Source organism: Lycium ferocissimum, chromosome 8, assembly GCF_029784015.1.
Source record: "Lycium ferocissimum isolate CSIRO_LF1 chromosome 8, AGI_CSIRO_Lferr_CH_V1, whole genome shotgun sequence".
NCBI classification, from domain to species: Eukaryota; Viridiplantae; Streptophyta; class Magnoliopsida; order Solanales; family Solanaceae; genus Lycium; species Lycium ferocissimum.
In genome coordinates, this window is record NC_081349.1 from 32,951,925 (window position 1) to 32,979,463 (window position 27,539).

A 27,539-nucleotide genomic window follows, 5' to 3' on the forward strand; every position below is an offset into this window, starting at 1 on the left:
TCCCATAGTCTGTCGATCGGAATCTTTTTGTCCCTTTCAAATAGATTTTGTATATTTACTTTTTGGATCATATCAATTGGCCCATGTGGAGCTAAACGTACTTTATAGAAAAGAATCTGCACTTGGAATATTTTAGAAAGCAGATTTTCATAAATCAGGACTTTTTTTTAGCCCTAGCTCTGGATTAGGGGTGTACAAAGTAAACCAACAAATCGCACCAAATCGAGAAAAAAAACCCGATTAGTGGTTTGGTTTGACTTGGTTTGGTGTTGAAAAAAAAATCCGACCATAATTGGTTTGGTTTGGTTTTAGCTAAAAAAAAGTCAAACCGAACCAAACCAACCCGACATTACATATATTCAATTTTTAAAATATTTTATACATAAAAATATTTATTTGTAATGTAATTTATAAATATTTCTTAAATTTTTTCGTAGTTTTTTATCTATTATCATATTATTTAAGCTTGAACTTAGAATTTTGAACGTCAATAAGTTTTATATCCTATGGATGTTAGTAACTCAAATAAAGTCCAAACCAAAACCAACTCAACACTGATGCTAACAAAAGAAATTCAATTTACCATTAGGAATGACAATAATGTTGGATATCTATTCTTTAGTTTTGCATAATTGATTTAGAGAGTGAAAATATATAACTTAAGTTTTTTTTTTTTCTCTGTCATGTAAGTAATACTTATTTGTCGTACTTATTTTAGCATGACTTAATATTTTTAGATTATGGTCATTTTCTTTATGGCTTGTTAATTAGCAATATTTATTTTAACCGATTTTATTAGCTTTTGTTAAATATTTTAATACAATGTCATCACTCTTCCCACATTTTGCGTTATTTTCTTAAGAAACACCTTAATTATATAGTTGTACCTTACTAGGACTAAAGAAATATTTGAAGTAAAAGTTATATGTTTTGTATCAAAACTATTCCGGAAAAAAAAAACCCAAAAAATCCGAGAAAACCGAATAACCCGAGGTTGAAAAACACAATTTTATTGGTTTGGTTTGGTGTATAAATTTAAAAATCCGACGCAATTAATTTGGTTTGGTGTTTAAAAATCCGAACCAACTCGGTCCATGTACACCCCTACTCTGGATATGTGTTTAAAAATTTATTCCGAATCCTAAATATCTACATCACCTTTCAAGCATAAATTTATGACCTGGATATGAGAATTTTTCACTTTTTCTAGATTTTTTTTTCTTCACTTTATTTGAAAATATTAGCATTTGACAATAAAATTTGGAATTTGGAAAACATCTAAAATCATGTTTCAGTACATTCAAACAACCAAATATTTTATGCAAAAACTATAACCAAACACAACTTCATCTTCAACTCCAACTTCAAAATTCCAAATAAAGTGAAAAATATTTGGTTGAACGCCTACTTAATCATTAGAAAAGTTTCCCAACATGTTTTCAAACACATGTACTCATTCACCAACACACAATATCATTCATTAGCACGAATTAAACGTAAACAAATTCAAAATTTTATGAGGCGCTACATGTACAGTTCAGGACTTCAGGTTGCTAGTGGTAGCATTCCAATGAAGTCACAATTGAGACTTCCTAAATATAGATGATTTTCGAACTCCAGAACAGATGTGACAAGTGACATGACCTTTCCAATTGGATCATCAAAACCTTTAATTATCTTCCCATCAGTTCTCACATTCACTACCATAGCTTTGTGATATGCTCCATTGACCCAATTTATCAGTTTGGGGAAAGTTGCCAACAAATGTTTTGTAGCTCTTGATTTGTGGACGAAATGTAGCTCCCGAGCTGATAACTGTAGCAAAGACAGATACATATATAAATTTTCACACATAGCACACTGACGAAAACATGCGTTTTTTCGATTATTGAAGGTGGGCTATAGCTATTACCTCTATTAGAGCTATCCAGAACGAACCATCAGGTGCAAGTTTGATGTTGTCGGGTGCACCAGGAAGATTATCGACAAAGATCTCCGTTTTCCCTTTAATTTTGTCTTTCAACCAAAATTTCAGGCACCTATATCTTGATTATCAAGCAGGAATGAATTTTGAATGCAACTGTTGAGATGTAATGTAATTAAGTAATTAAAAGTATGGTCGCTCTAACATCTTAAGCTTTTAAGTTAGTTGGTCACGTATTTCAATATGATATTAGAGCAAATAGATGCCCTGAGTTCGAGTCTCATCACCACTAATTATCAAAAGAAAAAAAAAAAAATCACGTGCTTGGCACATGAAAAAGAATCCGGTCCCATACATGAGGGGTGTGTTGGATATGATGCAATTAAGTAAAAGTGCACTCAGTAACAACTTAAGTATTTAGATGAGTTGGTCGTACACTTTAAAAACAACGTCAAGCAACCAACTTCACAATTAATTGATTCCAAGTGCCCAACAAAAACGTGTTCATCTGCGCTAGTTGATGGAGTGAAAATTGAGACACATCTCAGGAGAATAGTTTGAAAATACTTACTTCCACGTTTCGCAGACAATTAAGTAATCTTGATTTGTAGACAGAGCGACGCCATTCGCAAAGGCCAAGTTGTCGAGAAGGACAGACGTGTGGTTCGACGAAGGATTATATTTGAGAAGTTGGCCATGGGGCTTAGCCTCAAGAACATCAAGGTACCAGTCATGGTGTCCAAATTTTGTACTTGCACTACTGAAATATAAATTCCCATCTGATGCTTCCACCACAGCATCTGCAAATCTGTCGAACAAATTAAATGTACACCTTTTATGCGCATACACACATATAAAAATATTAAAAAAATAAAAAGCAGAGCAAATGATGAACATTCGTTGTATTAGTTATTCAAACACTTCACTAACCTTATTCTTTCACCATTAACATGTGAAGCAAGAACACTTACACCATCTTCACTAACCTTAAGCAGCCCCTGTACATCATACATACATTGTTAGCTATGAGAAATTTCAGCTGTGCAACTTTCAACTTGTCTGAAATACCCCCGAGCCCCTTGGGTCTCATATCAAACCATACAAATAAGTCACAAAATGACTATATTCTAACATATTGAAAATGTTCAAAACATGAACTGGAACTCAAAAACTCAAAACAAGGGTCGGGTTGTTACAAGTAGTCTTCTAATTAACCTCCGCAAATTTTATCAAATTATGACTATTAGACTATCTAACGTACTACTCCCTCTATCCAAAAAGATTAATGATACCTTCTATCTATATTTGAAAACAATTTAACTTTAAATTTCTCATTTTATCGTTCAGTATTAGTTACCTTTTCGGTATCACAAACTATGATATGACCAGCAGATGATACTTCAAGTCCTAGTAGAGAATCTCTCCCAATATACCTCCAGCTCTCCCAAGTCCCATTTTTGTGCCTTCTTTTGATCCAACCATCTCTTGTAGCTGTATACAAAATTCCCATTTTGTCCACTGCCACGTCTTCTGGTCTATCAAGAAACCCTTCTCCAAGTTTTTTTACTCTCTGAAATTAACAGCAACAACAATAATAACAACCAGGACTCAGACACGAACAAGTCAGGATCAGCAAAAAATAAAAAAAGGAGGCAAACTAAGAAAATATTAAATTGAGGAGCGCCCCCCCCCCCCCCCCCCCCCCCCCCCAACCCCTCCTTTTTTTTTCTTTTTTTTTTTTTTTTTGCTTTTGAATTTACCTGTAAATAGTTGTTTGACGTAAATGTTGTGGTGAAGGTTTTAGAGGAAGAAGGAATTTCAAGAATCTCAGGAGATATTGGTGAGTAGAAAAGAACTTGGAGTGAAATAGCCACCATAATAACTACTAAAAAGCTAGAAATAGCCAACAGGGGATGCATAATGAAGCTCAATGTTTGATGTATTGCAATTTTCAGATGAGATCTTATGGAGGAAAACTTAAATAAATAAAAGTTTTTTAAAAAAGAAAATGTATCTTTTAAACGAAATGGGGTATCCCATCTTTGCCTATGTTAAATTACAAGTAGTATTGTTTTTGTTAATAAAACTCCAATCTTCAACTACTTTGCAGAAAGTTTTCCTTCTCTTTCAATTGTTAGATGAAACGTAAAAGAAAGAACACAAGATTTAACGTGGTTCGGATCAAAATGATCTTACGTCCACCAGAGAACAGTTGCTTTTATATTATTAACAAAGGAAGGGGATATTTCCCTATTACACCTAAGAGAATTGCTCTCTCAACTCTTTACTCACTACAATGTATTGTATGATTTTTGGGATGGTTTAAACAATGAAGAATGGTCATCATTTTATAGATGACCAAACTTGGGCTCCAAGCTCAAAAATAGAAAAGGAAAAGTAAATCTAAAATATGTCCTCCACATATTTTTTTCGCTTTTCTCCAAGTTCACTAGCCAAGTATATTGGCACATGTGATTTACTCCACCAAACCAATTGTTTCAAACTCCATGGTTTGCGTCACGAGTATGCGTATGAACAACTAGTCAAAACTTCAAGCCTTTGGGCAACCCCGTTGTAAAAAACAAGAAGAATCAAATCATTGTTGAACATACCACCTCCACTTAACAACCTGCTCTCTTCGCGAGTTGCATCAATCAGATGCGTGCTCGCCAAGTCCTTGCGATTAAGTAAAACTAGCGGCGGGACTATCTTGGTCAATACTGCCCGGCTCAGATTATTGTGCCGTGATAACCTTCGCACGACCTTGATAGTTCCTTTCAACAACATCTTGAATGAAATAAAATCTGACATCAATGCGTTTAGTGCGCTCATGAAATCTCTGATTTTTAATCAGATGAATAGCACTCCGACTATCACATCTAAGGATTGATTCCTGCTGTACCAAACTCAATTTTGCCACCAAACCTTTCAACCAGATAGCTTCTTTCACCTCCTTCGTTGCTACGTATTCTCGCTTCATCGTAGACAAAGCAACAATCGACCGCAGTCGATTTCCAAATTAGCAGACCGCCAACAAGAATAAAAGATGCATCTGGTTGTGACCTCATTCGTCGAAGATCCCCTGCATAGTCAGAATCCACATAATCGAGAATTGAAATACCTCCACCACATTTTCGAAAGGTCAGACCAACATCAGAAGCTCCTTTGAGATATCTCAATATCCACTTGACAGCTTCTCAATGCCTTTTTCCTGGGTTAGACATGTATCTACTTACCACACTTACAGATTGAGCAATATTTAAACGTGTACACACCATAGCATACATAATGCTACCAACTGCGCTGGCATAAGGAACATTTGACATATGCTCCACCTCATCCTCGGACTGAGGCATTTGTAACTCTGAAAGTTTAAAATGAGAAGCTAACAGTGTCTTTACAGGCTTGCACGCATGCATATTAAATCTCTCGAGAACCCTTTCAATGTACCTCTTCTGAGAAAGATGTACAACACCGTCTTCTCTTGAAATCTCCATACCAAGGATTTTCAGCCCCAAATCCTTCATGTCAAATTCCTTACTATACGGTTTCTTCCAAAAAAGTATTTATCTGTAATGTTGTTAGCAAGAATAAGTATATCATCAACATACAACAGTAAAGAAATCATTGAGTTACCAGACATCTTCTTGTGATACACACAGCTATCAAATGCAAATGCACTCCTTGAGAATTCATGTGTAGTCATAAATGCATCAAATCTTTTGTACCACTGTCTAGCGGATTGCTTTAATCCATACAAAGATTTCTTCAGTCAAAGATTTCTTTAATTGGCATACATGATCTTCTTTTCCCTCAGCTTGGAAACCTTCAGGCTGATCCATATAAATTGTCTCTTCTAGATCACCATACAAGAAAGCAGTTTTGACATCAAGCTGTTGAAGCTCCAAGTCGAATTTTGCAACCAATACTAGTAGCATGCGAATTGAGCTATGTTTCACGATTGGAGAGAATATCTCATTATAATCAATTCCCTCCTTCTGACTGAAACCCCTACAACCAATATCGCCTTGAATCTAGAATCTTCCACTTCAGGAATTCCCACTTTCTATCTGTAGACCCATTTGCATCCAACTGTCCTCTTCCCCTTTTGTCTTTTCACTAAGACCCATGTCTGATTTTTGTAAAGAGACTTCATTTCTTCAGTCATGGCTAACCGTTATTGTGCAGCATTTTTGCAAGAAGTTGCTTCAACATACAAGGAGGGCTCAAGATCCTTAATCTCTTCTTCTGCAGCTACGAACGCATATACAATCAGGTTTGCTTGATCTATAAGGCTTTTCGGTCTTCGTATTTGCCTCTTCTCCCTTCCCTTCGTAATTGTGTATGGTTCATTGACAACAAGTTCTGCAAGATCTACATCTTTTGACTCATCTTTACCCTGAGTCTCTTGATCATTTTCCTTGGTAAGCTTCACCTGCTCATTGTTCTCATTTCCTGAAAACTTCACAGAAACTTTACGGGGATCAAGTATAGAGGATTCATCAAAGGTGACATCTCTACTGACTATAAATTTGAGTAAAGACAAACACCAAAGTTTGTACCATTTTACTCCATCCATATACCCTACGAATACGACCTTCTTAGCCCTTGGTTCAAGCTTTCCTTCATTAACATGATAATAAGCTGGACACGTAAATACTCGTAAGTATGAATAGTTAGAGGGTTTACCTGACCCTATCTCATTCAGAGTCTTAAACTCAATCGCCGATGCTGGAGATCGATTGACAATATGAGCAGCAGTGTGAACTGCTTCAGCCCAAAATACTTTAGATATTTTGGCTTGTAGGAGCATACAACGAGCCTTTTCTAGAAGAGTTCTGCTCATCCTCTCGGCAACTCCATTCTGCTGTGGGGTGTGCCTGACAGTCTTGTGTCTTGAGATTCCACGAATCTTGCAGAAATCATTAAACTCTTCACTGCAAAACTCTAAGCCATTGTCTGCGAGAAGATATTTGATTTTTCGCTCCATTTGATTCTCAACCAAAATCTTCCACTCTTTAAATGCTTCAAAAGCATCACTTTTTGCCTTCAAAAAACGCTCCCAAACCTTTTTTGAGAAATCATCAATAAAAGTGAGAAGATACCTATTTTTGCCTTTCGATGGAAGTTTAGGGATCCCATAAATCTGAATGGTTGTAGTCTAGCGCCCCTTCTGTCTTGTGCTTGCCGGTCACGAAGCCGACCTTCTTCCTAGAGACGCGGTGCTGCAAAATTCAAGTGTGTTGATCTTCTCGCCTTTCAAAAGGTTACGGTTTCTTAACGTCTCCGGTCACGCGCGTCTTTCATACGACCCAATCTCATGTGCCATAATCTTGCCTTGTCATCATTAGATAAGCTAGACCGGAGGTGCGTTTGCGAACCACGACAATGGTGCTTTACGCCAATGTGTAAAGGCCATCCTCCACTTGCCTTTCGAATAACTAAAGGTATAGTTCCTCACTTTCGCTTGTGTACTATAGCCTTGTTCATCCGTAGCACCTAGGGAGATCGAATTCTTCTTCGTATCGGAACATGACGGAGACTTGTGTAATAGTCCTCGCGCTCCGTCATAGCGTTGAATCCCCGTAGGCAATGCCAACTATTGCACAAGTTACATTATTGCCCATTACTACGGTTCCTCCACTTTTCTCATAGCTGCTAAACCGCTTGATCTCTTCGAAAAGTCATATGCAGAGTACAAGCAGAGTCTAACACGCATTTGTTTCCATAACTTCCATTATTGCATGATGTTGTAAGTACATAATCATTATCAGAATCATGTACCTGTTCAACTGTGGATGTACCCATCTTTTTCTTGGACTTTAACGTTAGGAAATCTCGTTCAAAGTGCCCCTTCTTGCCGCAGCCCCAACAATCTGCATTCTTCTTGTTCACACGAGACTTTGATACGTGCTTTGATTTTCTCCTTCCTCGTTGGTTAGTCGACCTCTCACAAAGAGCCAGCTTGCACGATCATCTCTCGTCTCCTTCAAAATGCCTCCGCACATCACTAGAGTTAAGTGCTTGCCGCACTCGCTCAAGGTTGATAGGCTCCTTGCTATACATCATTGAATTCTCGATATCACAATATCCTGAAGTCAATGAAAATAGCAAAGCACATGCAAGTGTCTCCTCGTTCTTTTTAATGCCGGCAATTTGTAAGTCCATGGCAAGTTTATTGAACACGTCTAAATGATCTTGTAATGAAGTACCTGACCCCATCTTAAATGTGTGAAGACGCCGTTATAACAACATCCTTGTTGTCACCGATCGGTCCTGGTATAGCCTTTGTAGCTTGTCCCATAACTGCTTAGTCGTCTCTTCGGTACTTGTACTCACTTCACAAAGTACATTAGGTGCAAGGGATAGTTGGATTACACTCAATGTAACGTCATCATCTGGATCTTCTAGATATTGAAGTTGTTGCGCCCACGGAATCTATCGATTTCAAACTTCATGGAACTCATCTTTGTTTGTTTTTCCTCCTAGGATCTTCAAAGATTCCTAATGCTCTTATACTAATTGTTAGCGGAAACGTCAAAGAAAGAATACAAGATTTAACGTGATTCATATCAAAATGATCATACGTCCACCAGAGAACAGTTGCCTTTAAATTATTAACAAAAGAATGGGAGATTTCCTATTACACCTAAGAGAATTGCTCTCTCAACTCTCTACTCAATACAATGTATTATATGATTTTTGGGATGGTTTAAACAATGAAGAATGGTCATCATTTTATAGATAACCAAACTGGGCTCCAAGCTCAAAAATAGAAAAGGAAAAATAAATCTAAAATATGTCCTCTACATATTTTTGCTTGCTCATCAAGTTCACTTGCCAGCCAAGTATATTGGCACATGTGATTTACTTTCACCAAACCAACTCTTTCAAATTATTTTCATATATAATTGAAATTGTTAACTGGCATGTATTGCGCTCGTCTCCTGTCTTCAAAAGATATAACTATAAGGTCATTCGATCTTTTGTAGTTTCACTATTGACTATGACTTCGCAAGGAATTTCACTCGCCTTAAATCGTAGGTCAGTGTAAATAATTTTTACACCATCAAATCATCTTTATCTGTTGTAGCAGATAATTGTTATCTGTAAAACAAAGCTAATTCCATGTAGCAAATAGAAGTTTGTTGGAAAGTCAATGACAATAGTAGAATGTATCGATGGAACTATCAATAGGAGTAAGAAAAACGGAGTACATCATAACAAAATAAAGCTTCAAATACAGGGTTCATCATAACTGAAACCATTAAAAATATGACAACTTCCTAAAACACTGGAGAATTTGAATTTTCCTCGTTTACTTTGGCAACCCAGTTTCAAGGTTGAGGAGAGCTTGGCTTTCATCGTTTAGCAAAAAGCGGACCTTTTCCAGGCCTTGTGCAGATAAAGTAGCTTATTTCGCCCTTGTATTGATGAGTTGGGACCTCGTCCTTGATTTCTGGGGGTGGAGGTAACGATTCCACATCCTTTATATCTTGAATCCCAGCATCCTTTAGGATAAATTTATCACCTATGACGTAGCTGGAGAGAAAGACAAAGTATTGAGACATAACATAATTAACTAATTCAAAGTATACTCTTTCTAACAGTTATAAATGAGATAGTCACACGATTCAAACTGATGATATCGGAGCAGATATCGAAATGGTCACATGTGAGGGGACTTGCTGAAACATAATATAATTAACTATTAAAAGTGTGTTCTCTCTAAGAGTTTAGATATCTGAATTTAATTTAAAAACTACAGATTTAAATAACGAACTACCTGTCTATATCAGTTGAATTGGGCGGGAAGTGGAAGAGAAGCCTCTGAAGTAGAAGTGTAGCAGCCTCTCGGTCACGTGCCATTAGAACAACATTTGGCCCCGCATCGCAGGTGTAACCAGCCTGCCAATGTACTTCTTGTGAGTAAACACATAAAATTCATTTCTTTGAAGTCATCATAGTATTTCCTTCGTCCCAATTCATGTGATGGTGTTTGACTGGATATAGAATTTAAGAATGAAAGGAAGACTTTTGAAAATTGTGATCTAAAATAAGTCATAGAGTAGATATTTGTGTGGCTATAAATCATATCCTTAAGAGTAAAATGAGAAGTTCAAAATTAAATTGTACTAAATATAAAAATGTGTCATTCTTTTTTAGGCTGACTAAAAAAGAAAGAGTGCCGTATATTTGGGACAAAGGGGAGTACGTTATATGTTACTTATAAAACATCAAATACTTCAAAATCTTGCCACTTTTTGAGATCAATTTGTTAATTTTATAAATGGAGTAGTAGTCAAATCATGGAACTATGTGCAAGAGCATGGTATAGAGAAAAACCTGTGGAGTTCCTGCCGAGCGATTCCATTTCTCAACACAACTGATTATCCTGAAAGTTAACACATTGTCGATACTTATTATTTTTCTATTTCAACATAAAACAAGTAAGAAATTGACAAGAGACGATTCATGATTTAAATTTGATGAGTTTGACTTTTAAGAGTTTAGTACTAAACTCGTTGTACTTTCGAAATTATGATTCTGATCTATCATTCGTTGAAATCTTAGTGGATTTTTGCCTATACTGGATTCAGATGAACCGGATACCAAACGACTGCAGCCGCCCCTGGTTCAGAGGTTCTAGTCAATTAAGTCGAGACACCTCGAGTTTGTAAAATATGAAGTTAAAGAACAACTTGCCTATGAGATGTATCATTCATGTAAAAAAGAGGAGGGCTGGTATCCAAGCAGATGGCATGAAACTGATTATTCTCTGCACAAGTCAAACGAGCGAAAGTTGGAAAATCGCGATTCTGTATGGCTTCTTCCATTTCAATTATGCGTTTCGGTACTACTTCCTGTAAAATTGAATACAGAAATTTCAAAAAAAAAAAAACACACACACATGATTCTAATACAGATTCCACTGATTGGAACATATATTGAATTTTAAGGACTAGCTTATTTTGAAAGAAAAAAAAAACTACTTTTGCTCTGTATTCCATAAGTGTACTGGTTTCGACAGTTGCGCGCATTCCAGAGCTGCTACTTATTTCCTTCTGTTGGGAGCTCACCTGAATAAAAAAGAAGGACAAGAAAAAATACGGGCGGTTACAGATCTCTTATACTACCGTCGATCAACAGAGGGAAACGATTAGAAAAAGCTAGAAGTTATGTTAGAAAGTCGTACGATAGGTGTTTCATATGACCAACATAAAATTAGATACTATGGAGGTTCAGTGAGCAACATGCCGAATCTCACTACCATTTTCTTTAAATTTAGATATAGTCATCGTTATGATCAGAAACTCATTCTCTGGAGAATTTTATTGACCTCGTATATAACAACATACCACTGCAATGAAGATAACAAGATCTTCCCAGTGCTTCTCATCTACGAGTTGAACAGCTATGCTATCGCTTCCATCTTCCTCCTTCATACATAAAAATGAAACGGATTAGAACAAATATTTTTTGAGAGAAGTTACGTAACGAACTTATAAATAACCATACTTTTCCCATGACCCACTTAACAAATCCGCCATGTAAGCTTCGACAAGCACTTCCAGAACCTTGCCTGTATACGCGTGAGTAAACACATGCGGTGACTTAGGCAAAGTTGAATGACTTTTTGGTTACAAAAAAGAAAAAATTATTTAGAGATTTTTATTAGGCAAATTCACACCAAGCAGCTAAAAGAAATACACAAAATTACTGAGATCAATTACCTTGCAATAGCAGAAAGTTTCCCATTGTCCTCTTGTACATTCATTAACTTGGCAAGGGCAAAAACTGCATAAAACCAGACAAAACTAAGATAATAAGGAAAATAATGAAACAATTGGATCACATGCTTATAAGTTCTAAGAATGAAAATGCTTGCCACTAACTCTAAATATATTTTATGTCTTGATGCAACACTGGTTTCAAATAGGGTTAATTTCAAATATTCTAAAAAAAAATCATCAAATCCTTTTCCAATGGTCTGACTAATCCAGATTTGTGTCATGTAGCTAGAGAGAGTACGTACCAAGGCATGCAAAACCAGAAGCTGAGGAAGCCAACCCCGCAGCAGTAGGAAAATTGTTGTAAGAAGATATATGCACGTGCAAGTTCTCCCAATCCTTTTTCGCGATTCGGATACCTTTCGTCTCATCCTCAACATCACTAGCACGAGCTCGAATTTCCCTCAGACAATTTTGGTATCTGCTTCCAGAGAGGGACATTTCCTACGTGATCAACAATAAAAAAATGTCATGTATTCATAGGAATTGAAGAAATAATAACCAGGAGGATATAATATAGGGAACTCAGTTTTGCAGGTACAAGGTGGCGTTTGTTTTTATTATGTTTAACATGTCTGATACATCCCAATATCAAAATATTGTAATGTTATCTGACTACTTAATGATTAATATTGTTTGTTTTCTCAACATTTGAATATTTATAATTTATTGTTAATAAAATAATTTAAACATTATTATCTTTACTAAAAAATTAATAATGTAGAATTCAAATGAGAAAATTTAAATATTATATCCATAAAATATTAGATTTTGACGTGGTGATTGGGGCATAGTGGGTAACTGTGGTATTTGGCGGTGGTTGCTGGTGACAGTGATTGTGCAGCAGGAGTGCTGGTGGTGGTAATTGGATGATGATGGTGGTTGTGATGGTGGAGGTGGTTGGTGGTCATGGTTGGCAGTGATGGTATTGGTGGTGGTTATGATGGTGGTGGTGGCAGTGGTGGTGGCTTGTTGGTGGTAGTGGTTGACAGCGTTGGTGGTGGTGGCTGGGAATGGTAATGGTGCTTGTTGATATATATAATGATGATAGTTGTGATGGTGGAGGTAGTTGGTGTGATAGTAACTGTCGGTGGTGGCTGGGAATGGTAATGGTGCTCGTTGATATATATAATGATGATAATTGTGATGGTGGAGGTGGTTGGTGCAATAGTAACTGTCGGTGGTGGCTGGTTGTAGTGGTGGTAGTTGTTGTGATTGTGAAGGTGGTAGAGATTATTAATGGTTGTGGTGATAGTATGGAGGATGGTGGTTAGCTACAGTGGTGGAAGTGGTGGACGTCGTTTAGTATTGATTGCTGCAAATGGTGATGAGACCTGATCTGGCACCTCGGTCCAGGCTCCACGGGCACAACTGAGACGACGTTGGCTGACGCGGCCCTTCTGACATGCTTAATCACACATCCAAAAGCAAAAAGAATAAAAAGAAGGGAAAAGGGTCAAATATATCCTTTTACTTTATTTTATTAGTTAATTTTATCCTCCGTTAGTGAAAGTGAATAAATATACCCTTGCCGTCAACAAAGTTTACACTTGTACCCCTATTTGGATGAAAAACCCCAAACCAAACTAAATTACCAAATTCCTTCCACGACCCGCCCCGCCCCGATCCAGCCCCGATTTCATCTTCTTCTCCAAGAAGAATGGTCAGAAAAATTGAGCCAATCTCTTTCAATTCTCAATCAAATGAGCTCAAATTTGAGATGCAACTTTCTCAAAATTCAGTGAACAAATCTCAACCACCAATTTCTTCAACGATTTTCGTCTTGCTGCTAGAAATGCCATTGAAGCTGGTAAATATTTCTGGTCAAGTTCACTGCTTTAATGAAAAGTTGTTTCAGTCTGAAATTCTGGAATAGAAAATTTGCTCCGTATTTACCATATTTGTTTAAGATGAGTAGTATCTCGAAAGAATAGATGAAGAACGTCACCAAGTGCTAAATTGGATCGTCAATCATAACAATGAAAATGCACACGAATGAGTTAAGCTGACTATGTTACTATTTGAATAGTTCTGGTGACTCACGTGATATGTCGCGTCACCAACTATAAAAGGCTTCCTTTATCTATTGTTGATCTGAACCATTTTGCAAGCTTGGTAAAATAGGATGTCCTTTTAACATATTTTATGCAGGGAGAGGTTAACTTTTTTCAAATATGTGAACGCATTTCACATCTTTTAGCTGGTGCAGCTGACATATCTGAACACAGGATTAGAACTTTTGCTGTAAACAAACATTGAAATTCATTGTTGATTCAATGTTTTGTTTGAAGAAACTGGTGATTGAGATTTGTTCACTGAATTTTGAGGAAGTTGCATCTCAAATTTAAGCTCATTTGATTGAGAATTGAAGGAGATTGGCTCAATTTTTTTTAGCATTCTTCTTGGAGAAAAAGATGAAATCGGGGCTGGATTGTGGAAGGAATCGGGTAATTTAGTTTGATTTGGGGTTTTCCATCCAAATAGGGGTATATGTATAAATTTTGTTGACGGCAGGGATATATTTATTCACTTTCACTAATGGAGGATAACGTTGACTAATAAAATAAAGTTGAGGCGTATACTTGACCCTTTTTCCCTAAAAAGAAACTAAAATAAGTCAACAAACTAAGAAACCCCATTTATTATCATGTACACTTCTTTGATTCTCCACTTCATTCTACTATATGCACCCACACACCCCCAAACATGAATGCACATGGTAGTGGAACATTTTAAGCATTTATATATAGAACATACTCCTATATATATTTCTGAATATTAGTCGTTCCGACAAAACTAAACTCATTCCAAAATATTTGGCGTTAAAAAAAAAGTCATTCATTACTTATTTTCCGAACCTTGCCATTGAGCCACATACGGTCTCGGTCGAAAGCAGGGCTGGCAGCAACAGTGGTAGTAGTACAAAGATGTGCAGGATCAAAAGTGACACTTATACTTTCATTCATAGCAAGAATGAGTTTTTCATCCCTTTTTCCCCAGTACTTTATCACTGACATATTAGTTGGTGTTTGTGCTGTCACCATTAGCACCCACTTTTTTGCAGCCATTACGAAAGCAATAGAACTTAAAAAGTTAAATTTTACAAAGAGAGGAACTATTCCAATGACCAATGTATTAAAAGTTCATGGAGTAGTAGTCTTTATTTATAGAGTAATTAAGTAGATCATATGGAGTAATATTGGTCCATGTGTCCTTTAAATTAACTACCATTTGCTTTAGAAAATGTTATTACCACAACAAAGACAAAAATTTACTGGTCAGCTTTGGTTCTGATGTGACTTAATCTAGAGTTGTTATTAATCATCGAAGGGTGCTAAGTCAATAATACAAACAACAACAACAACATACCCAGTGAGCATTCCTCATTGACGCGGGTGTTGCATGAGCCCGACAGGCCCTAAAAGGACACGGCCGGATCTAAGACGAGCACGACCGTCATTGCTAAATCAATAATACCAGTTTACTGTATGAGAATATTGGTTGTGTAAAAAATAATGGGTGCTTGAACTTCCAGTAAAATATATTTAGATCCTTCATTTGTGACGTTATAAAAAGTATTTACAGAATTAAATCACTTATTGAAAAATTATTACAGGTAAATCTCCTTGATAAGCATTTAATTTGATATAAGACAGTTTGTTTCTATATATTTCTCATTTTTCTTGACTTCTTCCCTAATTATATTGCTACAGATACATGTGAAGGATATAGATGCAGCAAAAAATAGATTGCTCATAATCTTATTACAACCCTAAAGGTTCTTTCGCAATTCTCTACCCAATAATATAGGGAGTAGTGTTCCTATTTATAGTGCAAACCTATTTTAATTAAAAATTAGACATGAATAAAATGAGAAATTTTATTTTGTGCGAGTTATGCCAACTCATACTCGAAGGATTGCACCGGATAGCACACAAGGTGGTTGGGTCTGTGAGAGGGTGGAATGACATGGGAGCCACGAATGCAATTTGACAAACAAAGGCCACCCTCACTCAAGTATGAGTTGGCATAACTCACCAAAGTAAAATTTCTCGAATTAAATAAACTATTTATTTCAAAGACAAGCAAACGTTCATTGAGTACTCTTTGTTTATAGAGCTAAGTACATCATATGGAGTAATTAATGGTCCATGTGTCCATTAAATTAATTACCATTTGCTTTTGAAAATGTTACTGTAATTACTACAACAACAACAACAACAACAACAAAAATGTACAGGTTAGCTTCTAGTGCACGCCTATAAAAGTAAAGAGTTTAAGTAATATATACTGACTCCATGATAGATTCAGATTTTTTTAATCGTGACTGCTCATCTGCTTTAATCAAGAGATGTTACTAATCACAAAAGAATGCTCAGTCAATAATACTTGTTTATTATATAAAGATATTGATTGAGTCATGAACAATAATGAATGTTTGAACTTCCAGTAAAATATATGTGGGTCCGCCATTTGTGACGTTATAAATTTTTTTACAGAACTAAGTCACTTATTAGATAATTATTATAGAGAAATCTACTTGATAAGCATTTAATTTGATAAGCCAATTTTTTTCTGTATATTTTTCACTATTCTTGATTTCTTTTCTAGTAAATGCAAAGGATATAGATGCCGGAAATTTCCTCATAATCTTAACACAACTCTCATTGCTCTTCGCAATTCTCCACACAAGAAAATAGGTAGTAGAGTTCCTATTATAATAGTGCAAAACCTATTTTAACTAAAAATTAGACAAATGGGTGCATTAACTTCCAGTTAAATATATGTAGATCTGTCATTTGTGACGTTACAAACAAAATTAAATCACTTATTAGTAAATAATTACATGTAAATTCTTATCAAATCTCATTGATAAGCATTTAATTTAATAACCATTATTTTTCTATATATTTCTCATTGTTCTTGACTTCTTCCTTAATTATATTGCTAGACTAGAGGTACATGTGAAGGATATAAATGCCGCAAAAAATAATTTGCTCAAAATTTTAACACACCCTCAATGTTCTTCGCAGTTCTCTACACAAGAAGATAGGCAGTATTGTTCCTATTTATAAGAATGCAAACCTATTTTAATAAAAAAAAATTAGGTATTAATTAAATAATCTATTTCAAAGGCCAGCTAACGTTCATGGAGTACTCTTTATTATAGAGCTAAGTAGATCATATGGGGTAATTAATGGTCCATGTGTCCATCAAATTAATTGCCATTTGCTTTAGAAAATGTTATTACTACAACAAAGACAAAAATGTATATATGCGTAATAAGTCTGAGTTATATATACTTACTAATCACAAAAGAGTGCTCAGTCAATAATATTAGTTTATTATATAAAGATATCGATTGGGCATGCTTGAGCTGCCGGTAAAATATGTAGGTCCGCCATTTGTGACGTTATAAAAAAATATTTGCATAATTAAGTCACTTGTCAGATAATTATTATAGGTAAAGCTCCTTGATAAGCCAACTTTTTCCTATGTGTTTTTCTCATCATTCTTGATTTCTTCTCTAATTATATTGTTAGAGGTACATCTGAAGGATATAAAGGCCGCAAAAAATAATTTGCTCATAATCTTAACACAATCCTTAATGTTCTTCGCAATTCTCCACATAAGAATATAGACAGTAGCTAGCGTTCCTATTTATAGCAGTGCAAACGCTATTTTAACTAAAAATTAGACATGAATTAAATAAACTATTTCAAAGACCAATGTAGCAAACGTTCATGGAGTATTCTATATTTATAGAGTAATTAATACTCCCTCCGTTCACTTTTACTTGTCCAGCTAAAAATAGATTTTTCACTTTTACTTGTTACTTTTAGCATATCAAAAAAAGAGTATTTTTTTTCCTGTTTTACCCATAGTATTAATTACTTATTTCAAATCATCTTTCCAATTCATTAAAAATATGCACCAATTACTATGGACATCATAGTAAATCAAGCACTTAATTTATTATTTCTTAAGAGGTGTGCAAAGTCCATAGTGGACAAGTAAAAGTGAACGGAGAAAGTAATTAAATAGATCATATGGAGTAATGGTACATGCGTCCATTATATTAACTACCATTTGCTTTAAAAAACGTTATTACTACAACATAGACAAAAATGTACAGGTCAGCTTTGATACATGCCTATATGAGTAATATTCTAACTCGGTGATAGATTCAGAATATTTAAATCATGAGTGCTCATCTGACTTTAATCTAGAGTTGTACTAATCACTGAAGGGTGCTCAATCAATAACAATACTTTATATATAAAGTTATTAATTGGGTCAAAAATAGTGGGTGCTTGAAACTTCAGTAAAATATATGTAGGTCCGCCATTTGTGACTTACAAAATATATTTACAGAATTGAATCACTTATTAAAAAAATTATTATGGGTAAATATTATTGATAAGTAATATATATTTACTGACTCGGTGATAGATTGAGAATTAAATCATGAGTGTACTTTAATCTAGAATTGTTATTAATCCACAAGGGTGCTCAATAAATAACACTGGTTTATACTATATAAAGTTATTGATTAGGTCAAAATAGTGGGTGCTTGAAGTTTCAGTAAAATATACGTAGATCCGCCACTTATAAAATATATTTACAGAATTGAATCACTTATTAAATTTTTTTTATGGGTAAATCTTCTTGATAAGATTTAATTTGATAAGTAATATATACTGACTCGGTGATAGTTTCAGAATATTTAAATCATGAGTGCTCATCTGACTTTAGTCGAGAGTTGTTACTAATCATTGAAGGGTGCTCAGTCAATAACACTAGTTTATAAAGTTATTGATTGAGTCAAAAATAGGGGGAGCTTGAAGGTTCCATAAAATATATACGTCCGCCATTTGTGGCTTATAATATATATTTACATAATTGAATCACTTATTAAAAAATTATTATGGGTAGGTCTTCTTGATAAGATTTAATTTGATAAGTATAAGTAATATATACTGACTCGGTGATGGATTCGGAATATTTAAATCATGAGTGTTCATCTGACTTTAATCTAGAGTTGTTACTAATCACTGAAGGGTGCTCAATCAATAACACTAGTTTATACTATATAAAGTTATTGATTGGGTCAAAAATAGTGGGTGCTTGAAGTTTCAGTAAAATATATGTAGGTCCGCCATTTGTGACTTAGAAAATATATTTATAGAATTGAATCACTTATTGTAAAATTATTATGGGTAAATCTTCTTGATAAGATTTAATTTGATAAGCCAGTCTTTTCTAGATATTTCTCATTATTCTTGATTTCTTCTCTAATTATATTGCTACAGGTACATGTGAAGGATATAAAATGCCACAAAAAATAATTTGCTCATAATCTTAACACAATTCTCAATGTTTCTTCGCAATTATCAGGACAAGAAAATAGACAGTAATATTTTTACTTATAATAGTGCAAAGCTTATCCTAACTGAAAATTAGGCATGAATTAAATAAAGGCATAATACATAAATAGACCCTCAAATTTGAGCTCAGCTGGCAAGTATGCCCTCTAATTTTGGGTGTGCACAAGTAGGCACCTCAAGTTTTATAAAGTTGAACACGTAAACACAAATGCTGATGTGACACATAAATTTTGGAGGTGTCACGCCAACATTTGTGTTTACGTGTCCAACTTTATACAAGTTGAGATGCCTACTTGTACACATCCAAAATTGAAAAGCATACTTATCAATTGAGACCAATTAAATTTGAGGTATGTTTATATATTATGCCTTAACTAAACTATTCCAAAGACCAGAGTAGCAAACGTTCATGGAGTACTCTTTATAGAGTTAAGTAGATCAGATGGAGTAATGGTCCGTGTGCCAGATGAAATTATTAACTACTACTGGCTTTAGAAAATTTTATTACCACAACAAAGACAAAATTTACAGGTCAGCTCTAGTGAACGCCTGTATGAGTATAGATAGTGGTGGTAAATGATTTAGACGGGTTGAAAACGGATTGAACAAAAACGGTTGGGTTTCAATCCGCTCATATTTCATATAGGTAAAATATGGGTTGAGTAATAAATGGGTGGGTCGATTATGGGTTAGCCCATATTATATGAGTGTAATATTATTTAAAGTGTAATATTTATAATTTTTTCTTGTGCTCAAATTAAATTTATTTTTTTCATATATTTATAAATTAATATATGAAATAGAAAAGTCGGGATGGGGTGGGGGTCGGGAGGGGGGGGGGTTTAGATTATGATTTTAAGTTATATGCATGAATTTAATGGCGGACACAAGACTTTTAAATCATGAGTGTTCATCGTGACTTCAACCTAGAGATGTAGAGTCAAACCTCTTTATAATTGTCATTTGTTATAATAACATTTCAATATAACGACCTGATTTTCTCTGGAACCGATTTTTCATATTATATTTTACTTCTCTATAACGAGATTCTACCTATCACATAATGACATTCATTATAGCGGTACACTCTTTTTAAACTACCTCTATATAACGTATATCAAATATTGTGTAATAATATTTTGTAAAAAATATATTATATATAAAAATAAAATATTAAAATATCTATGTTAATCATCAAGGGAAAGCTATTGATTTTCTTTTTGCTGAAAGTTTGGACAAAACTTTTTGTCAATTAAAGCGTTATATTATTACTAAGAGACTGGAAATAGTATGTCAAACTTGACATCTTTAAATTTTTAATAAATTTTAAATGCATATGTTCCTTAGATTTTAAATATTTTATCGATATGGTACAATTAGCTATGGATTTATCAGTCACTTCAAATTTTAATTAATGAAATATGAAAATCAATTGAGATTTTAAAATTAACAGGCATTTTGTTTTCGTTTATAACATAAAAAGTACAAAAAAATAAATTTTTGCGTACTTTTGTTTCTAACAGCTAAATGAAATCCAAATATCAAATACCAGTGTACATACATAACAACACCTCGTTTATGTGACCATAAAATTTTCGAACAAACGTTGCCATTATATAGAGGTTTGACCGTAACTAATCAGAGATGATCAGTCAATAATACTCCCTCCGGAGCTCGACTATATCCAGATTCGCTTTGGGATCCGTATGAAGTAGCCATTATTAGTGGTGTACATGGACGGGATTGGTTTGGGGTTTTCAAATACCAAACCAAACCAACTGTGTCAGGTTTTTAATCTATAAACCAAACCAAACCAATAAAAATCAGGGTTTCTCCGATTTCTCGGTTTTCTCGGATTTTTCGGGTTTTGTTTTTCGGAAAACTCTTCATACAAAACATATAGCTTTTACTTCAAATTATTCTTTGATCCTAGTAAGAGACAACTATATAATTAAGGTGTTCCTTAAGAAAATAACACAAAATGTAAGATGAGTGATGATATTGTAAGAAAATATTCAACAAAAAGATAATGAAATCGCATAAAACAAATATTGCTAATTAATAAGGCATAATGAAAATGATCATAATCTAAAATTACAAAGTCATGCTAAAATAAGTACTCTAATAAGTATTAATCACATGACAAAGAAAAAATAAAATTATGTTATGTATTTTCACTGTTTAAACCAATGCAAAACTAAAGAGTGGATATCAAACATTATTGTCATTCTTAGTGTTAGAATTGAATTTGTTTTGTTAGCATTAGCATTGATTTGGTTTTGACTCTATTTGAGTTATTAACATCTATGAGTTATAAAACTTATTGGACTGTGATTGAAATAATATGTTAAAAGACAAAAATTATGAAAAAATTTAAGAAATATTATTAATTACATTACAAATAAATAATTTTATGTATAAAATATATTTTAAAATTGTATAAATGTAATGTCGGGTTGGTCCGGTTCGGTTTGTCTTTTTTTAGTTAAAACCAAACCAAACCGGTTATGGTCGGGTTTTTTTCTCAATACCAAACTAAGTCAAACCAAACCATTAATCGCATTTTTTCTCGATTCGATTTGAATTATCGGTTTGGTGCGGATTGTCGGTTTTCTTTGTACACCCCAAGCCTACCTCCAATGTGAGGCTTGTCGGGGCGAATCTGAATATAATCAGACTGTGGATACCGAACATTGGGTGAGTAAAAGAAAAGAAGAAAAGAGAAGTACAATGTTTATTACCAAACAAAACCTGTTAAAAATGAGAAGATTAAATCTTTATAAATGTTCAAGTAAGTAATTTGAATTTAGTGGAAAGTTTAAAATTTCAGCTTTGATGATATTGTTCTTAGATTTTTCAACCTTACTTGCCAAAGCCATAAATTGCTTCTCCATAATTAGTTGGTACGTAACTTAATAAGAATGAAAATGAACCTGCTATATTACAAGTTAAATTATAATAATAGTGTGAATTACGTTATGAATTTGGATCATGACCCCTTCCGGACCTCTCCTATAAAATAAATTACAAATTACTCGATCCCTTATCTCTTGATTTGAATAAATTAAGAAAGTTAAATTTGTAATCAATCTATTCTACAACAAATATACTTCATTATTGACCTTAATTTGTTCCTCCACTCACCTTTTGCCCTGAATAAGCAGGTAGCCAACGAGGGCGGACGTAGAATGTAACTTATATTTAGGTTCATTTGGATTCAGTTGCTTTTACCTCAGAACCTAGCTATATATGTGTTAAAAAAATTCATTAAATAAGTATAAATAATTGATTTTGAACCTAGTAAATCAAATGAGTTATAGTAGAATATCGTACTCGAACCTTAACATTTATAGTAGAATATCGTACTCGAACCATAACGTTTAAATCTTGAACTTGCCTCTGTTGAAAGCCAACACCAAAAGTAAAAATATATCCGTATTGAGTGTTTATACCAAACCAATCGATACATATTGTTATTTGTATATAGACTTCAAGCACTTAATCATGGTTAATTAATTCGTATTTTCACTTAATTAAATCACTTAATCACGCTATGCTGAATTTGTTTGGTGTAAAACATCTAGTGCAAGTAAGTAACCAGCGCGAAGCTGCACCCACCTGTCTCTCTCTTTTTCATCCAAGAATTAAATAAAAGAATAAGATTAAGTATAGATGGAACCTAACACTTGAAAAGGATAACAATCAAGAAAAATAACATGGTTAAGCTAAATGCATTCTGCATCATTAACAGGTATAGATACATCATGCAACCAGAAAATGAATCACAAATCACTTTACCAGAGGTCATAAGTTGAAGGAACTTCAAAGCAAAAACATAAAAGCAATTTTTTTTGGTTGAAGTAAAAAAATATACATATTTAAAGTTGAAGTTGAAAACGAGTATTAATGATTCGAAACTGGAGTAGCAAACTCCAGAAGCTCGGAATCTCTTTCAAATATAGACATGTCTTGTTCGCCCAGCATGACTATAGCTTCAACGCCACCTCCGCTTTGATTATCCATCAGATGAAACCACCTATTGAAGGGGCCCGTCGAGAGGCTCACTCTAGCTGGCTTCCCCCAACCAAAGTCCGTCTTATAGAGAGGGAACGCGTTCAAACTTAGACAAAAATAATAGTCAAGCACGTCGCTATTGAATGGGGTTTTTCCTTTTTCAAGCGAATCAACTACTTCAGAGATAAATGCATTTTCTATAGCCCTCGCTTTGTCCTGATCAAGTTTCTCTTTCTCATTCCTCAATTCACTGACTAGTCTTGGACAATTTACGTCCCTTTCGTTTGTTGTTTCCACAGAGAAGCCGGACACAATGTTTCCGGATGCATCTTGTGAAAGAGGCGGGTTGAGCCTTTCGCGCATGTATGAAACTTGAAACAAAGAAGATGGTTTAAACGAACCAAAATTCGTGGTTCTTGCAGCTATAGCATGTTTGTAAATTAGCGCGCTCACAACTTCAGTGCGAGTTGGATTCTGAACTCCTGAATCAAAGGAAAATTTGGCTTTGAGGGCATTTATTTTAGCGGGAGGGAACACAAACCTTTTCCCTAGATATCCTGGTTCTTCTGGCTTGATAGTTGAAACAACAGAAGGATCATTAGATTGGGGGTAAAGGGATTCTCCTACAAAGCGAGGAGATAATGTTACACTTTTGTCACGATTCAAAACCCCCCAATTGTAGAAGAAATTGCTGATAGTGCATGCATCCCCGATCTTGTGTGATAAGCATCCACCAATGGCTATTCCTCCACAATCAAAATAGCTAACCTGAGCCACAACTAAATTTCCTTCTTCCGTGTGGTTCCAAGGTAGACGTTGGGGAAAAGCTACGTTTTCACCATCGGTGTAAGGGCGTTTAAGAATTTCCGACATGGGACAATGGACACGAACGTTGGAGAACTCAACTCCCATGTCATTGCAATCAACGGAGCTATCACCCTTTATCCTTCCCGCATAAGGATAATAACACGAAAGCGTTTTAGAAAGAGATTTCTCAAGTAGGTGAGACACATGGCTAGGTTCAGAAGACTTGTCATTGCCAGTTTTCGGGTAGAAAAATGCAAAAGGAATAGACATATCAAAAACTTGATCAAGGAAGGAAAGTTTGTGAGATCTAAGAGGAATAGGAGTTTGAATAGAGGGTTTGATGATCTTTTTGGAAATCAAAGAAACAACTGATGATGATGCCATTGTGCTTTCAAGTCTTAAACCAACACCATTTAGAGCATCTTCCCATCTATATATATTACTGAATTTTGAGTTATGTATATTGACGGTTTAAGAAATATTACTATATAATCATGTCACTTATCATGTAATTACAGGTAAATCTCTCGATAAACGTAATTAAAATGGTACTATCCAGCTATCACCGATTGAAATTCACTGATACTATAAAGATTCTTTAAACTGTCAGCGTATAATGTATATAACTTAAAAGTTTACTCCTAAAATCTTTGTTTTTTTATTTTATTTTTTATTTTTACTACACAGACGTTGCAGATCAGATCGAGGTTGAAAAAGGGACTGTAGCTTCAGTGAAACTTCTTTAAAAATTTTTATCCTAACTCAAAGAACGAAAGAATAATATATCAAATTTCATGGATCCTCCAAAAGTTTTTGCTTATTTTGAAGTTTTGGCGAGAGCTTGTATTTGTGTTTGAATATCTAACATGTGTAAATAATTTATTTAGAACCTAAAATTAATTAAACTGCCTTTTTAACAGAACATTCATAAATTCAAAATCACCAGTTGGAAGGGACTTTAGCTTCTAAATTGAAACTTCTAGCTATATAAATTTTTATACTACCTCAAAGAATAATATATCAAATTTTCATGGAGTACTCTTTTCTTTATAGACTTTGTAGATTGGATCGAACGGCTTTTCAGAATATAAAAAAGATGTTGCATTCATAAATTTCATCACCACTTTGTGGAAAATTACTAGAATCTAAATATTTTGGCATAGAGCTTGTATTTTGTGTTTAAATATTATGTATAAATAATTTATTTCTAAAGTTCTATGAATATACCCTAAAAATTAAACTCAGTAGTTTTTATTGGATTGTGAATAAATTGCTTGTAACTTCATAAAGAAAATTAAAGTATCACGTCAAAGAAGTTGATTGCTCAAATGATAAATTGAGAATTGACCACAAAGTAAATTTAATCTATTTGTCTTTTAAAAGCTACTTTACTTTACCAAAAAAGACAAAAATTTACAGGTTAGTGCTGGTGTACACCATTACGAATATAGATTATTGAATAGATTAAACAAATGACAGGTTAGCTCTGGTATGGACTGGCTGGTGTTAACAATTTTATTCTGTATAATTCTTGATTTCTTTCCTAATTTTATGGATCAAACGGCTTTTCAGAATATAAAAAAGATGTTGCATAGTCCTTAAGGCAAAAGTTATATCACCACTTTGTGGAAAATTACTAGAATTAAGTATGCATTATGGACGTAGAATTAGTTTATAATATTTGGGGGTCTTAAATTGAACGAATATATTTATTCGTGAAAGAATATGACCACTTTTCATAAAATCAAAAAATTGCTCTAAAGTTCTATGAATATAAAGACTCCATCTAAAGTAGGGTAAGAAAAAAAAATTAATCAACAAAGTTTTGATATGAGGCTTTGTCGGATCGTGAATAAATTGCTTGTAACTTCACAAAGAAAATAGAGACAATATTTATTTTACGGTTTCGGGCGCGTGCGGGCATGTCCAGTATATCACGTCAAAAAAAGTTGATTGCCTGAAATGGTCACTCAACTTTGAGTAATTGACCATCAAAGTCACACGTTTTAAGTTTATATTTTGTTTTTTATTTCAACAACCCTAGTCACGAAAAAATCACCCTAAAGTCACTTTCCAACTTAGCTTCAAGGTAAGTCTTTACGAGATTTTTTTTTTTCTAACATCATTTTTCGGTGAGGTTTAATGACTTCCCAAAGACAATATTTACTATTAAGAAAAAAAGTTTAAAAACTACTTAAAACTTTTTGACCAATTTAGAACACAACCTAATCCAAAACCTTTTGAAGGGTCTTTTTCTCTTTTGCAACGATTGTTCTTTATAAAAGCAAATGATATGATGAACTCGGTCTTTAATTTTTGTCCAATTTTTGCCCCTCAAGGGATTGCCCACATTGAACTTTAATTTTTATATACGTATATGAAATCATTCGTTTTCTTCTATAAAAAGTGATCTTTAAAAATAAAGGAAGAGTAATTCTTTTCATGGTTCTTGAACTCAAACCCTAAATGGTGGTTAATGTGTGGGGACAAACTCTGTTAAAACTAGATATGCCTTATAGACAAAAGTTATATAACTAATGGTTCATTTTAAGATGATTTTACATAACCTTTGCCTTTAAAGCGAATTTTTTTATCTATGAGTTGGGATTCAAAATGGCATAATCTCGGGGGTGTGACATTTTGGTTACTTTTGAACTGTTGATGTGATTTTGCCTAGCCATTCGGGAGGAAGTGGTCAAAGATTTCATATTCGGTGTGTACATGCCTAGCAAAATAGGTAGTCAACTATGGATCCTAGTGTCCCCCGCCTCAGGAGGAAGGTGGAGGTGAATGTTTAATGGCCTTTATTCGGGAGGATGAGTAGCCACCGTGAATTCATATTTCGTAGACAAAACTTCTAGTTTAACATCTTAGTTTTATTATCTTTTGATTAAAAAGCATATTCGAAAGTTTGCCATGGGACAAGTTATTGAGATACATAAACCGGATAAAATCGTTTTTGCCTAATTGACAAGACTCACTTTATGTATTATAAATTATCAAAAAATTGCATACCATTGTTGTTTTTGATTTCCTTAGGTAACAGGAAGAGCGGTCTTTACTTTGTCCCACTTTTTAGGACGGATTTGTCTTTAATTTTGCCCCTACTTCTCATTTAATGAAAATTTATGAGCGTCCCAAAAGTCAAACTACCTTAATCGAACTAGAGATTTCTAGTTGTTGAATTGATTAACACTCGAACGTTATTACGTTTGAAAATAATAATAAAGACTTTCGATCTAATTTATATATATAAGTTTGTATGAACCTATGCCTATTGGGAGGCGAAGTTGACATAAAACCTATACCTTGTCCTAGGCAAGGTTCGTGGAAATGAAGTTCTACCTTAATTTCACAATTTTTGCCCATAGGCATAAGTTCTATTCTAGTTTCAAAATTTGTGGGCTAAGCCTTTGCCATTCTAGGTTCGATCCCAGAGTCGAAAATAATAATTCTAAGGCATAGGTTTCTTATTCTTACATAGAACCTAAGCTACCTTTCACAACTATGCCTATAGGCATAAGTTCTATGTAGTTTCATTGAAGCCTTTGCCATGTCCGGCATAGTTTCTATGTAACTACATAGCGCAGTGGCGTACGCAAGATATTTCATAAG

At 34.3% G+C, this 27,539-nt stretch overlaps 3 protein-coding genes and 1 pseudogene across 4 annotated transcripts in view; 1 reads left to right on the top strand and 3 right to left on the bottom strand.

Annotated features, from left to right (window-relative positions):
- The window catches only part of LOC132068115 (ferredoxin, root R-B2-like), a 62,658-nt gene that overhangs the window by 30,269 nt on the left and 4,850 nt on the right, over nt 1-27,539 (top strand). The gene's annotated exons all lie outside the window — the stretch shown is intronic.
- Nucleotides 1,456-4,226, bottom strand: LOC132066841 (protein STRICTOSIDINE SYNTHASE-LIKE 5-like). Of its 2 annotated transcripts, none has more exons than XM_059460041.1 (6): nt 3,685-4,226; nt 3,282-3,494; nt 2,855-2,922; nt 2,496-2,732; nt 1,913-2,039; nt 1,456-1,815 (listed from the first exon to the last, which is right to left on the bottom strand). In XM_059460041.1, the coding sequence occupies exons 1-6, from the start codon at nt 3,841-3,843 to the stop codon at nt 1,546-1,548; spliced, it is 1,074 nt and encodes a 357-aa protein (XP_059316024.1). In that variant the 5' UTR covers nt 3,844-4,226; the 3' UTR covers nt 1,456-1,545. The 2 variants fall into 2 exon arrangements, with proteins under 2 accessions (XP_059316024.1, XP_059316023.1); XM_059460040.1 differs by having other exon boundaries at nt 1,913-2,045.
- Nucleotides 9,101-14,846, bottom strand: LOC132066842 (diphosphomevalonate decarboxylase 2-like; annotated as a pseudogene).
- LOC132066843 (acyltransferase Pun1-like) lies at nt 22,925-24,333 on the bottom strand. The gene has a single exon (XM_059460042.1). The coding sequence runs from the start codon at nt 24,306-24,308 to the stop codon at nt 23,007-23,009; it is 1,302 nt and encodes a 433-aa protein (XP_059316025.1). The 5' UTR covers nt 24,309-24,333; the 3' UTR covers nt 22,925-23,006.